Source organism: Procambarus clarkii, chromosome 40, assembly GCF_040958095.1.
Source record: "Procambarus clarkii isolate CNS0578487 chromosome 40, FALCON_Pclarkii_2.0, whole genome shotgun sequence".
Taxonomy (NCBI): Eukaryota; Metazoa; Arthropoda; class Malacostraca; order Decapoda; family Cambaridae; genus Procambarus; species Procambarus clarkii.
The window spans coordinates 29610796-29625722 of NC_091189.1; the positions used below are offsets into that span (position 1 = coordinate 29610796).

General features: G+C 45.8%; 3 protein-coding genes across 3 annotated transcripts in view; 2 read left to right on the forward strand and 1 right to left on the reverse strand.

The window, feature by feature from the left end:
* Window positions 1–14927, forward strand: part of LOC123757997 (Growth arrest specific protein 8) — a 168082-nt gene that overhangs the window by 29182 nt on the left and 123973 nt on the right. The window lies entirely within an intron of this gene.
* LOC123757998 (uncharacterized) lies at window positions 102–902 on the forward strand. Its single transcript, XM_069338522.1, has one exon. It carries the CDS (start codon window positions 102–104, stop codon window positions 900–902), a length of 801 nt encoding a protein of 266 aa, XP_069194623.1.
* On the reverse strand, window positions 6457–7110 carry LOC138372854 (uncharacterized). Its single transcript, XM_069338523.1, has one exon. It carries the CDS (start codon window positions 7108–7110, stop codon window positions 6457–6459), a length of 654 nt encoding a protein of 217 aa, XP_069194624.1.

The following is a 14927-nucleotide window of genomic DNA, read 5'->3' on the forward strand; positions in this document are numbered from 1 at the left end:
CAACTAGAGTGAACTGTGAACTTGTACAGCCCAGTGTTCACAGTCCTAATTCTTAGGAGGCCAAAACTTATCACCAAACCTGCATACTGTATTCATTATTCATGGCAGGTTTACCATATTTTCCTGCATTTGACCCAAATGCTGGTCATACCAATGCTTTTCATAGGTGGGTCAAATGGCTGAAAAGATTTGAAAATATGCTGAAGGTTTTAGACATAGAGGAATCTGAACAAAAATGTGCCTTTTTATTTCACTATGTGGGGGAGCAGGTATGTAACATATTTGACTCGCTAGAGGGCACTGGTGATGAAAAAGATTATGATACTGCCAAAGCTAAATTGACTGAGTATTTCAGACCTAGACAAAATACTGTTATGGAAATAATGCAGTTCAGGCAAGCCAAGCAGCATCCAAATGAGACCATAAACCAATACCATGCACGTCTACAGACTCTGTCAACATACTGTGGGTTCAGCAACAAAGATGAAGAAATTAAACAACAAATAATTGAGACATGCACATTGTTGGTTCTACGCCAACGTGCCTTGGAACTCGCTGATGAGGAAAGTACTTTAGCCAAGGTACTGGACATTGCTCGTATCATAGAGATTTGTGGTGACAATACATCTAATGATGTAAATCAGGGTCGTGGGGCTATAGCCAAAATTGAAAGGAGCCAAGGAACTCCGTCAAAACGAAAACAACAACCTACACTAGGGTACAACAGCAGGAAATGTCACAATTGTGGAGGTTGTTATCCACACCATGGTGGTGTAACTGCCTGTCCTGCTTATGGTAGGAAATGCCGTGAATGTGGAAAAGTGGGACATTATGGCATTGTGTGTAATTTGGCAGTGAAGAAATCACTGGCAACTATCAACAGTGCTGCAAAGTTCAAGTAACTGGAGGTGAGGTGGCAAACCATTATAATGTACCTTAGTCCAAGAACATTTCCAATGTACAAAACCACTTCTGACAAATGGCTTCCGATTGCAATGAAAGTGATTACTTATGGAGGCCAGCCCAATGAGGAGTGATTGCACTCATAAGCCTGAAATTGTGTACATTCCATCTGTATTAGGTCTAGTTTGAACATTAGTAGGTACCATTAATGCATTTCAACACTAGATTTTCAGAGCTAGAGAACAAGGATGGCATCACTAGCAAGTATGTCTTTATAGCAGCATGGCTGATGCTGGGAACATTCACAACAAAAATTAGGTCATAGGGTGCAATCTTTTTAGTACAATTTATATCAAGTTTACTAAGGTGCTAATGTTCAGCTTCAGTCAGGTCAACCTAAAGTTAATCTAGCTTTCCAATGTAACCTAGAAGCAACATGGATGCCATTGTCTCCCAATATTTCATGGCATGCTTCAGCGATTTTGCAATAGCCTATTGTCTTTTAATAAACATCAAACTTCACAAAGTGGAAAATTAGAGGAAGTGTAAGTTACTGCCAGACTTGCAATGTTCTTTACAAATTTGCCACAAATGCATTATAAATTTTAAAGTACATAATAATAAGATGCACATTTACTGAAGAAAAGGCTAATGAAACTTTATCATTTAGCTCATGACACACCCAGTCAAGGAATCAACATGAGTTTCACATCTAGGTGGACTTTAAGCAAGTAATAATGACCACAAGAAAAGTTCACACCATGGCTTAGTTAAGTTCACTATATAAATCCATCAACTTTTTGTATCTCACCTTGTATGTATGTACTTTACCTGAATAAATATTTGTATTTGTAAGTGATATACTTAGCTGTTTTTGGCATCTACACTTCAGTGGAACAAAAATATGGCAGAAATGTGTGGAAACCAGTCGAAGAATGCTCTTCGTATGTATGTATATACAGTATATTATATATGTATATTATACAGTGCAGTATATGTATATTATATATATAACAGAAGTCTCCTCACCTCTGAAGGATTCGAACCCAGGCAACCAGGGCTTCATGCACCTTGGGGTGTCCAGTACTTTAACCACTAGGCCACACTGACTGTTCAAAAGAATTAGAAGTCGTCTGACCTTTAACCCGATTCCTGACAGCTCTTGTTGACCATTTTGGGCACAGATATTTCATCAAATCACTTACACATGCTGGGGACATGTGATTTTATATATACAGTGGCACCTCGACATACGATTGCCCATACTTACGATAATTTCGAGTTATGATGTTAATTTCATTGAAAAATGCGACTCGAAATCTGATGGTGTCATCGACTTCCGATATTTGTTGGTACACGTTCCGGTCGACCGAGCGCGTGGTTCCCAGTCACGCGGCCGACCTGCCTCAGTTTACTACAGCTGCCCGCTTAGTAACGATCGCGCCTATAAGAAATTCCACCTTTGTGGTGATTTTTTGCATTTTGAACATTAAAGTAATTATTATAGATCACGCAATGAGTCCCAGGAAAGTCAGTGGTAAGGCTCAACATATGAAAACCCATGTAAGGATGACCATAGAGCATAAACAAGAATACAGAATGTCTCTTCCTCAACAATTAAGAAAATGTGTAATTCTATAATGCAAATTCACTCCCTAATGAATTGAAAAGCTGTCCAACTTTTGCGTCATTCAAAAACAAAACTAAAAAGTACCTCATCTCATCTGCATAGTTTTTTTTTACCTTGTTGCTTTAAAATTGCACTGTATCTATTACTACTCAATCTCCCTATCTCTATGTACCCAATCCGAACACCTTTACCATTGTGATCATTGCTGTCTTATATGTGCTATCAATCTGCTGTACGGTGTCTGTTAATCTTGTTTAAATTACCAATCAAGTTGTCAATGTAATCAACCAGAGCTTTAATATACCATTGTACTTTAATATACTTACTATTCTCTCTCATCTCATTTTTTTCTTGCAATGTATTTATCATTTTATTAATTCTGCTAGAATTTACCTACTTAAAATTATCTGTTAGATTAAGGACTTGCCCGAAACGCTGCGCGTACTAGTGGCTTTACAAGATTGTAAATACTATGCTATGTATTCTCTCTACCCCAATGTACCTTCTTGTATATAAATAAATAAATAAATAAATAAGTTGACTTCAGGGCTATTTTGTTGCCCTACGTTAATATTGAAGTCACCCCCCAGAACTATGTGATTTATGTTGAGGTTGTTGTTTATGATAAGATTACTATGCAAATAAAGGGACCTAGTCTATGGAACTCACTCTGTAATGAATTGAAAAGCTGTCCAACTTTTGCCTCATTCAAAAACAAAAAGTACCTATAATTTCATCTTCATAGTGTCCTACCTGGTGCTATATAATTGCACTGTATCTAGTGCTAACCAATCCCCCAATCTTTATGTACCTAATCCAAACAACTTTACCATTGTGATCATTGTTGTCTTATATATGCCATCAATATGCTGTATTGTGCCTATTAATCTTTGTTAAATTACCAATCAAGCTGTCAATGCAATCAGTCAGAGCTACCGATGTGCTTTAATATACCTACTAATCTCTCTCATCTCATTTTTTTTCTTGTAATGTACCTGTTACCACTTTACAAATTTGGTAGAATTTACCTACTTAAAATTATATGTTAGATTAAGGACCTGCCTGAAACGCTGCGCGTACTAGTGGCTTTACAAGAATGTTAACACCATGCTATGTATTCTCACAAACCCAATGTACCTTTTTGTTTATAAATAAATAAATAATCTTTGACACTCGTTTGTCTTGGTCACCCCATATCTTACCTCCGAGAATGCTCTAACCAACAAACATAGAACGTTTGTAGACGTTTTTAAATGGTGCCACAAAGGTAATACCGTAACTTTTGACATAAATACGTATTTCTGACGTCCTTAAAACCATTAGATATAACTAAAAACATATATTTCAGAGACAGAGAGAGTAAGAATGAGTGAGAAAGAGTGACTGAGAGTAAGAGTGACTGAGAGTGAGAGTGGGTGAGAGTAAGAATGACTGACAGTGAGTGAGTGAAAGTGAGTAAGAGCGAGTATGAGAGTGAGTATAAAGAGTGATTGGGAGTAGGAGTGTGAGTAAGAGTGAGTAAGAGTATATGAGAGCTCTCAGACTACCAGTGTTTGGTGTGAGAGGGTATAGCTGGCCAGGGAGGCAGGATGTGACGGTTGGTCACAGCTAGGCTTATTTGGCCTTGTGATCTCTAATGTTGGTTTTTATATATATGTTGGATTCTTTTGTCCTGTTTTAACTTATTACATTCCTGATAAATAATTATAAGATATTGCACAGTATTAATGTGACAATAATATATGCATTTATTTCTGATCAGGGGGAAAAAGACACTGACAGTATGGGGCTTATTTTATTGGTAAAATAAATTCTGCAGAACATGTAGATATATAAAGTAAGAATTAACAAAAGTTACAATTCCAAGTCCGAGTACTAGTATTTAACTTAAAAGGTACACCCGTAGTAAGTAAGAGTAAGCTTAGCCTAGTGACATGGTAAACGAATTCTGCAGAAACCTAATAGCTTATCTGGTACTAGAATTAAGGCCGTGGGCAAATGTGTAGTAATTATAAAACACTATGTATAACAGTCAGGACATAAAGAGTAACTAACAAGTGAGTAGACCACATAACACTTAATGGAGCCGACCAAGAGGCCGTAAAGACATAATGAATAAGGAGGAGTTCCTGACTAAAGGTAGGGCTTACTAGCACCTAGAGTGGGCAAAGTATTAGCTGCGGACAGCGGGACACTTGGGGACCGGCGCTGCACCCCACCACCGCCCCCCCCCCCCCCCCCCGAAGGGCGAGTGCCAGCTGGCCGTGAGAGGCCCTCAAAGTGGTAGAGCAACAACGTCCCGCCTGACGTAGGAAGTAAAAGCACTACTCTTCCACCTGCCGACTGTGATTATCTCTGATGCGGCGAGCCCGTCCAGAGACAGCTGGGTGGCCCTGCCGATACGAAAGGAATGCGGGGCGTAGTCAGCTGGGGGCAAGCCTAGCGCCGTGAGGGCAGCGCGAAGGTCTGTGGAGAAATCTTGCCTGGTGACAGGAGCGCCTGCGGCATGTTTGAATATGGGCCCTGGGCCCACGCCCCTGTAGTTAAAGTATTTAGACAGAGCATGGACCGGGCAGTACTTGCTGGAAGAGTGAGGGTGGGCATGCGACCTGCGCTGTGCTTGTAAGTGTTGAAGACGATATCTATTCCTACCGTCGTAAGTGATACCTGTTCAGTGCTGAGCGTGTGTCGTCCGCGCTCCGCGCAGACCGCCTCGCCCGGGCGTAGGCAGGCGTGGAAAGCCAGGGAAAAGAGCGCCCTGTAGCAAGACTTCTCATAGGCAGAGTTACATACGCCTCCCAGTGCCCGCAGCAGGCGATGCAGGAGGCTCCTCGTCACAGGGAGACGCCATGCAGGGGCCCGTCGTGCGGAGTTACGTGCCCCTTTGAGGAGTTGAGTGACCAGGAACTGCCGTGTTGAATCCCTCCTACCGTGTAGCATGCAGACGAAGGCGATGGCCGCTAGATAGGCATCTTATCTTGAGGTTATCTTGAGATGATTTCGGGGCTTTTTTTTTTTAGTGTCCCCGTGGCCCGTTCCTCGACCAGGCCTCCACCCACAGGAAGCAGCCCGTGACAGCTGGCTAACACCCAGGTACCTATTTTACTGCTAGGTAACAGGGGCATAGGGTGAAAGAAACTCTGCCTAATGTTTCTCGCCGGTGCCTTGGATCGAACCCAGGACCACAGGATCACAAGTCCAGCGTGCTGTCCGCTCGGCCGACCGGCTCCCGGCATGAAGAGAACAGAAAGCCAGGCCACGCGAGAGCAGAGATTGCAGGAAGTTCACCAGGGTCAAAGGTGTAGCATCAAAGGGGCATTCTCCTCGCCGCCCTGCTGAGACGTAGGTGGCGTACTCCACCCACTTAGCCCGGTAAGCACGCCTTGTCGCTGGCTGCAGGGAGTTGAATAGGGTCCTTACAGTTGCAGGGCAGGAGGTGCGCGGGAATTATGGTTGGCGTCTCGGCGAGGCCTGCGTCTCGCAGGAACAAGGGCGGCAGCGTCTGTAAGCGGGAAAGAGCATCACAAACCCCGTTTAATTTGCCTGGGAGGTATGAGTGTAATGTTATGAATGAGCAAGAGCACTGCCAAGGGCCTGACAATTTGCATTAGTAGGGGGCACCTAGCAGAGAGTGAGGTGAGCACGTTTACCACTGCACTGTTGTCCGATTTGCACACCAGCCTGTTATTGGCCAGTACCGGGGTGAAGAGTGTTATACCCATGTAGAAAGGGTAGAGCTCGAGCAATGCAATGTTGAGCCGACACCAGACCTGCGGCCATGTTCCCCTGAACCAGGCTGCCCCTAGCGTTAGGCCGTACCCCTTGGAAGAAGCATCAGCACATATTGAGAGTGATGGAGCGCTTCCCCATCCACCATCTGGGGGAAAGACTGTTACTCCATTGAAGTCGGTGAGGAAGGAGCGCTAGGCGACGAGGTCGAGCTTAGCCTCAGCGTCCAAGTGGCATAGGCGCGAGGGGCGCTGAGCACCTCGCGTGACCGGGTGCAGACGACACAGGAAGGCCTGGCCGCCCGGGATTACCGTGGTGGTGAATTGCAACTGTCCAATGATCGCCTGCAGGTCCCGGAGGGGAATGCGCTCCAGACTCAACGCAACTTCCACTGCCGCCATGTACTTCGTTCTCTTGTCCTCAGGGAGTCTTGTTTCCATCCTACGAGCATCAATCTCCAGCCCTAGGAACGTGAGGCAGAAGCACGGGCCCTCGGTCTTGTGAGGTGCCAAGGGGACTCTCAATCGCTCGCAGAGGGCGGAGAACACCCTCAGGCTTCGCTGGCACTCGTCGAAAGTGAAACTGACGAAGAGGAAGTCGTTCAATACCTTCACAACGTCGCGCACCCCAAACTTCTCGGCAAGGATCCATTGCAGGGCACTGGAAAAAGTCTCGAAGATCCGGCAGGAGGGGGCGGCTCCCATGCTGAGCATCTTCTCGTAGTAGTACTTGCCCCCATAAGAAAACCCCAGGAGATGGTAGTCGCTCGGGTGTACTGGGACGATCCTGAATCCTTCTGCGATGTCACACTTTGCCAGGTGAGCCCCCGGGGAACGGCTGACAACCATTCCCACCGCATCATGGATAGAGTGGTAGGTGACGGATGTCGATTCCCGAGGGATGTTGGCGTTCACACTGTCGGGGGAGTAAGGGTAACTGAGATTGTGCAGGAGGCGGTACTTGCCCGGCGTAGACTTCTCCCTCAATGCTATAGGCGAACACTTGAAATTCTTGAAAGGGGGGGGCTTTGAAGGGGCCCGCGATGTGTCCTAGACTCAACTCATTGTCGAGCATGGGCCCTACGATGTGCGGGAGGTCCGACGTAGCCTGAGGGTTGCGTGAAGAAAGGGGGCTCCGTGCCCCTTCAAATCCAAGTAGGAACCCGCCTCTGAAGCCCCCCACGGAGTAGTCTCGCATGGGGTATCCCACCAGCAAAGCATCAAGGGCGTCGTCATCCACCGGCGTTGTTACTGCCGGCGTTCTTCTTACCCTCATCCTGTGTTTGTCGTCGTGGGCGCTGGTCGTGGGTGGGTCCATCGCGTGGCTGAGCTGGGGGGCACATGGTGTAGGCCGGATGCCTCCTTCGGCAGCGCGGGCAGTAGTGCTTGAAGGAACATGATGTAAAATTGCAGCCAGGTCCCCTCGAGTGGTAGGCAAAGCAGTAGCCCGGGGGAAGCCCTGCGGCCCGGGCGCTAGAGAGGGTAAGGGCTGCCGGCCGACCTGCCTCCTGCCTTTCTGTCTAAACGGCGACGTGTGCAACGCCCTGGACCGAGCGGAATTCCAAGTCCAGCCTGTAATTGAGCCAAGAACAGTCCGACCTCTCCTTGTCCCATCTGAAGGCCTTGTCGTACCACATCCAGTCACCTTTAAGGGTCACCTTCATGGTCTTGACGTTCCGGGCGTAGGTGAGCAGGGCCTGGGCCTCGGTCGGGTGCTTCTCGATGTAGATTGTTGCATAGATGTCGAAGTCATGCAGCCACGGGTCCGGCGTCAGAGGTGGCTGCTTCTTACCAGACGCCTGGGGGTCAGTGGTGGGCACAGGGCGAGTCTCATAGGGTCCTGCTTCGCGCTCGTGTGCGAGCAACTCCCTGAGGTCGACGTACTTTTTTGCCCAGACCTTTTCCCGGAGGGCCTGAGGGGCATGTACGCCCAGGAATGGGATGGAGGAAGCCTGAGGCGCCCGAAGGTGTCCCAGCCAAGGACTAGTAAGTGGGGGAGAAGCACTCACCCTGGGAGACTCACCATAAGAGGACAGGCTGGAGGAGCTGGCACGGCGCCTTGACGTATGCCCCCTGGCCCTGGATCGAGGGCGACGCTCGGTGGGGAAGGGTGAGGGGGCTGGGACGGCCGGGGCAGGGGCGGCCACGGCACCTCCCCCGTCCCGGTGGCCTGCGCCTAAGGAGGTCCCATGTGTCTGCACAATGAGGGCCTGCAGCGTTGTCCAGTCATCTGCTGAAAGGGGTTGGTAGCTGTGTCACTGTTCCACGCGTTGCTTTGCTAGCATTGCGCAGCTGTGAAGTGCGCCCGCCGTCCGTGTCCGAACCAGCCGAGGAGGCCTCTGTAGAAGGGAAGGCAAAGCGAGCAGGCTTGGTCCGCGCCCTGGCCGGCTGTGTCCTTGCTCCGCTACGTTGCTGTCCTCGCGTTGACGCCGTCCGTGCCCTCTTCCGTTTTCCAGAAGGTGAGTTGTTTCCCACCTCTCACCACTTCTAGGTGGTGAGAGGTGGGAAATTCTTCTCACCACTGCAGAAAGAGGGAACGTTAGTGACAGCCTGACTAACCTGGCAAAAGGCAGGGGAGAAAAAACCCGGTTGCCGCACCTGCTAGCATAACATACACCACTGCAACTAAAAGTAAATAAAGACATGATGCCGGGGATAGTAATAGACAGAAACCCACAGGCACGAAGGAGGGGGGGGGAGATAAGCAGACGTAGGAGAACAGCCCCAAAGGCGCCGAAAGACAAATGCAGGAAGGCAGCGAAAACCCGGCCTAACCAGGCCGAGAGGCCAAAACCCGTGTAACAAATAAGGGAACGGCGTAAACCCAAGGCAACAGGGTAAAAAGAGAGGAAGTTTCGGCAACGAAAGGCACAAATTAAACTTACGGGACTTGAAGCCTAACAAGGGAACTGAAGGAAAGCCTGGTCTAGAGCAGAGAAGGGGTGGGAAAAAAACCATGAGTTTCCCATGATTCACGGCTGAATTTACCCAATAGCTTAAGGCAAAAGCGCTAGTTAAACACCCATAATTGTAGACCAAGAAATAAAATAACTATGCAACAAGAGCGAAGCATATAGCTTGCGGGAGAAATTGCAGAGGTAAACTAATCCTACATGTAGGCCAGAATAAACTTAAGCAAGAGGCCAAAAAGAGGGGGGGCTGAGTACTGCAACTAGCGCGACCTAGTTGACTTTACTTAATAACTTAATGTCGGAAGCAAAAGTTAAACAACCATAAATGTAAAACCAGAGAAGTAAGTTAAACAGTAGCTTGAATAAACAAAGCAAGAGGCCCGCAACACAGCTACTAGCTGACCTTACATAATAGCTTAGAAGCAACAAGTGGAGTTAAACAACAAATGAAACCGGGGGAAGTAACATAATAAACAGCGAGAGCTAAGCTTAAAACGGTAATAAATTGAGAGGAAACTAATCATAAATGCAGGGCCAGAAAACTTAAAGCAAGTGGCGAGGGCCCGCAATTCGTCAACTAACACATCCTAGCTGCCTTGAAATAATACATACGGCAATGCAAAGGGAACAACGAACTGTAGACACAACTAAGGAAATGAACAAGAACGGGGGCAAATGCAACAAAGTAGAAATAAATTAGGTAGGCTAAATGTAACATGTCGCCCTATAACAAATAAATAACAAATTTACAATAACAGACATAAATGATACACAACATAAATGTAACCAAATAAGTAACATGAATATGCTGCAAGAGCTAAGCGTAAAATACTGTAAAAAATTGCTGAGGAAACTAGTCAAAATGCAGGGCCAGGAAAACGTAAAGCGAAAATAAGGGGCCACAATACTGCAAATAGCACATCCTGGCTGACTTTACTTAATACTGCAAATAGCACATCCTGGCTGACTTTACTTAATAACGTAAGTTAAACAAACATACTGTACAACACAGCAAACGTAAAATAAACATGCGACATGAGCAATGCATCATATGTAGGAGTAAATTATGGTAGGCTGCTTGGAAATGCGAATCCGGGGAAATCTGAAAGCAGGAGGCTTGACAATGCTGAAATGTAGAAACATAATTATAGGAATAAGAGCAAGGCATAACACGGTATAACTGCAAGTAAAAAATAAGGATATATAATCAGCCTGTAGAGAAAAGTGAACCATCAAGCCCTAAAAGGAGCTGACTTGTTCAAATGTCAAGGCAAACAATAATTAAAGCACTACCAAAATAACATGGGCATGAGGTGAAAGCCAAGGAATAAAATCCAGGAGTTGAATAAGCGTAAAGGGTACCTCCTGGCCGCCATTCTAAAATGAAGAAATAAGTTTAACGAGCGTAAATAAATAATTAACAACGATAAATATGAGTCGCCCAAGCGGCCGATGTTACAAATAATTGTGTGTGGTGGGCTTCTATGGGGAAACTGGTACTATTAAGGGGTAAGAGTAGTTAGAAGACAGAGTATCGAATATGGGAGAGCTAAAAGGCCCGGCCCCCAAAATAAACTATCCACAGTAATAATAACTTGCTACTAGACCATATATGTTAGTCTAAGGGTTGATCAATGCACTCCCACACAGGAAGAAGGGATACTCTGTAATTCATGTACTTATTTATTAACCCCTTAACAACCCCCCATATACACTCACACCAATAACAATAATAATAATAACTTTACCACACTACCTTACGTTAAAAAGCCTTGGTCCACTTAGGCAGGATACAAGGTTTACACTAAGAACAAGCTAGGGCAAAGTACTACTGGATAAGCACTGAAGCTGGATGCAGCTTAGGGTAGAGACACCACGTGGTACCCTAATACAAAACACAACACTTAGGGGTACCCAAAACACTGGCAAATACTACCCGCAGGTCTCACCAATCGTTACTACCAGAGTAGGTACACTTAAAAATGCCCCGTACTTAACTTAATGGTACAGGAACTTCAGGTAAGGGAAATAAGTAAGAGGAGAAGGGAGGAGAGTAGGGGTGCAGCCACAGAGTAGGTCTCGTCCCCACGAACGCCAGCCAGAGAAGAACGCTCCTAGCGACCAGCTAGGCCTCCTGCATGTCGTGGTGCCGGAAGGAGCCTAATTGATCGTGCAGCTAAGCACATTAAAGATCTTCCCCTATGCAACGTATTGTTACTTTACAAATGATTAGAAATATTAGTAAGCAAAGTTGGTGCCTATGTTGTTATTTAATAATCAACCCCCAGCTCAGTCTTTAAATGCTCTTTGAGAAACAATAATAGTCTTACGTCTGGCAGGGAAGATACAGACAATGACGCATAGGGTTGCGTTCAGCTATACTATAGTTAAGTTTAATAACTCAATTTTGACCTCTGGTTTCCACTAAAGAACCCAGGGTCGTAACACTCCTCCCCCCTTCAGAGAAAAAAAAAATGTGACTACTAGAATAGTAGTCATATTTTTTTTTTTTTGTAAGAGTATACAGAGAATAAGAAGAAAAAAATATATGACAAAAAAACACAATAAAAAACAACAATTTCTCTGCAAGAAAAATACAAAGGAGTTCTCTGAAAGAAAAAAAAACATACACACAAAAAAAAAAAACAGGGAAGTAAATAAATTGGACACGGAATATTTAATGTCACAGGAGAACCTAAAAAAAAATAACTAAAGCATGACAGTTGGTAAATGGCTTCCTGTGGCCCAGATGAATGTTATTCAGGCAACCGGGACAGAGCGTCGGCTATCACATTGAGTCGGCTCGGTAGGTGGGTAATGGAAAGATTGAAGTCCTGTAGGTACAACGCCCACCTGAGGATGCGTTTATTCTTACCCTTCATCTGAGTCAGGAAGACTAATGGGTTATGGTCCGTGTACACTTCCACTATATTACCTGTGAGGTTAACTTCGAACTTTTTACATGTTAAACGGTCGATCGAACCTTGGACTAGCAAGCACTGGGGCGGAAGCTAAGATCAATTTCAAATTTTTAAATGCCTCTGCACAGTCTGATGACCACTTAAATTTAACGGCTTTCTGCAACAAGTCTGTGAGGGGGGTGGCAACACTGGAAAAGTTCTGACAAAAACGTCGATAGTACGCACACATACCGATAAATCTTTGAACGTCCTTTTTAGACTTTAGTACTGGATACTCCAGAATGGTACTGATTTTATCTTGCTGAGGTAACACTTTTCCTTGGCCCACTTCATAACCGAGGTACGTCACTGTGCCTTGGCCAAAATGACACTTTTTAGCATTTAACCCCTTAACTGCGTTGCCTCCAAATGTGACACCCCCCGCAGTGCGCAGGAAATAAATTCTCTGGAAAAAATTCTTTTTTCTTTTTAAAGTGTCAAAAACCCTTCCCTCAGTATGGGTATGTAAAAAAAAAAGTCGAAATTGTACTTACTTTGGCTGCTATGGGGTCCAGAAGTTGGGGCGTGACGTCATCATTCCCCGTGCGCCTGTGCCGTATGCTCTCGGGGGCGGTGGGGCGCGCGAGTTGCCGCGAATATATTTTCGTTCATTTTTTGCGCACCTTTCCAAATACATTTTCATTGTTTTTATGTGCCAATCCAATGTATAATGAACACGTACACTATAATATCGCAGTACAACATCCGTACTGTCCGTAGACACTGTGTTACGTGCATGAAACTTGTGTACACATATGCAGCACATATTTACTATGTATCATGCTAATTTGTGTATATATACAATCTATTTACACACTATACACTGTCACACACTATATACATTCACCATCAACACATTCAGAACACCGCGTAGCAGCTGCTTCGTATGGGCCAATAGCAGCTGCCTCGTATGGGCCAATAGCAGCTACCCCGTATGGGCCAATAGCAGCTACCTCATATGGGCCAATACCAGCTGCCCCGTATGGGCCAATAGCAGCTGCCTCGTATGGGCCAATACCAGCTGCCCCGCATGGGCCAATAGCAGCTACCTCGTATGGGCCAATAGCAGCTGCCGCGTATGGGCCAATAGCAGCTGCCGCGTATGGGCCAATAGCAGCTGCCTCGTATGGGCCAATAGCAGCTGCCTCGTATGGGCCAACAGCAGCTGCCTCGTATGAGCCAACAGCAGCTGCCTCGTATGGGCCAACAGCAGCTGCCTCATATGGGCCAACAGCAGCTGCCTCGTATGGGCCAATACCAGCTGCCTCGTATGGGCCAATACCAGCTGCCTCGTATGGGCCAATAGCAGCTGCCTCGTATGGGCCAAAAGGAGCATTTGGCCATGAACACATTCAGAACATCTCGAGTGAGAGCAGCCACACCCAGCCAGTCTCCCTCACTCCAACATCTTACTAGCCAACATTATTGCTCCTCCCACCATATTGTTATAGTTCTTATTACACATGTTCTATATACCTATCTACATGATTTATTTACCAGAACTATGCACGTAAGCCGGTATTGTGTCCAAACAGTACAGTGGCCACCATACACTGCATGAAAAATCACACAGCAGACGACGCTACGATTACGTCACCTCCCTCACCAAAATAGCTCCTCTCAACATTCTCCTGTTGCTGTTCTTACACTATATACACACACTATATATACCCATGTACATATGTGTTGCCCATAGCGAACCACTAAGCTAGTATGGTGAGCAAAACAAGAGTGGCAGCCACACACACAATGAGGCTACCTCAATTCTCGCCCTCCCTCCCTCATCAAAATTCCTCCTTCCACAATACTACGCACAACGCTAATTATAACCACAATCCTGCTATTATCACAATCCTGGTCCCTAATTCCTGTAAATGAATAATTGACCACACGTTTATTTTGAAAAGGAACCTAAGAAATCATTTGAAGATTCCTAGATGAACGAAATAATGCTGTGGTGCTGTGGCTAGCGCTGTGAACATCGTGAACAGCATTGAATCACTGATATTTGAACATTGTACCCAGTCATAATCACACTCAGGCTCTAATGTAACACTATCATAGCTAAATAATACAAGTTATATATATATTTTGACATTATTAGGCGATGCTGTAGCCACATGCTGAACAGCAGTGCTGTGCGCTCATGCTGCGAGCGCCTGCCTTGGTTGCTCACACACTACTGAGGCACCAACACCCGGGAATGTGGACCACGATTTTTTTTAAAGATGGCGTCTGTTTACAAGAGCCCTGAGGAAGCTAATGTGTACCCCATGTAGCCTCGGGAGTTTTGAATGGAACGTGAAAAATACAAATACCCGGAGGCGCGTTGCGCAAACCAGACGTGAGCCTGCAGGTGCGTTGCACAGTTTAAGGGTTAAGGTAAGATTTGCCTTTTTCAAGATTGCGAACAACTGGCGTAACCTAGCTATGTGGTCAGCCCAATTACTGTCAAAGAGCACGATATCATCTAAATACGCCCGACAATTTGGCACCTTAGCGAGCAGAGAGTTCATGAGTCTCTGGAACGTGGAAGGAGCATTACGCAAGCCGAACGGTAACACTTGATACTCAAAAACACCCTCGGGTGTCACGAACGCAGTTAGTCGTTTAGCACGTTCAGTGAGTGGGATTTGATAATACCCCCTCGAGAGGTCGAATTTCGAGACGTACTTGGCATTTCCCAGCTCGTCGATGCAGTCCTCGAGGAGGGGCAGCGGATAGGCATCCACAATGGTCACCTTGTTGAGCTGCCGATAGTCGGTGCATAATCGCCAGGAGCCGTCTGGTTTGG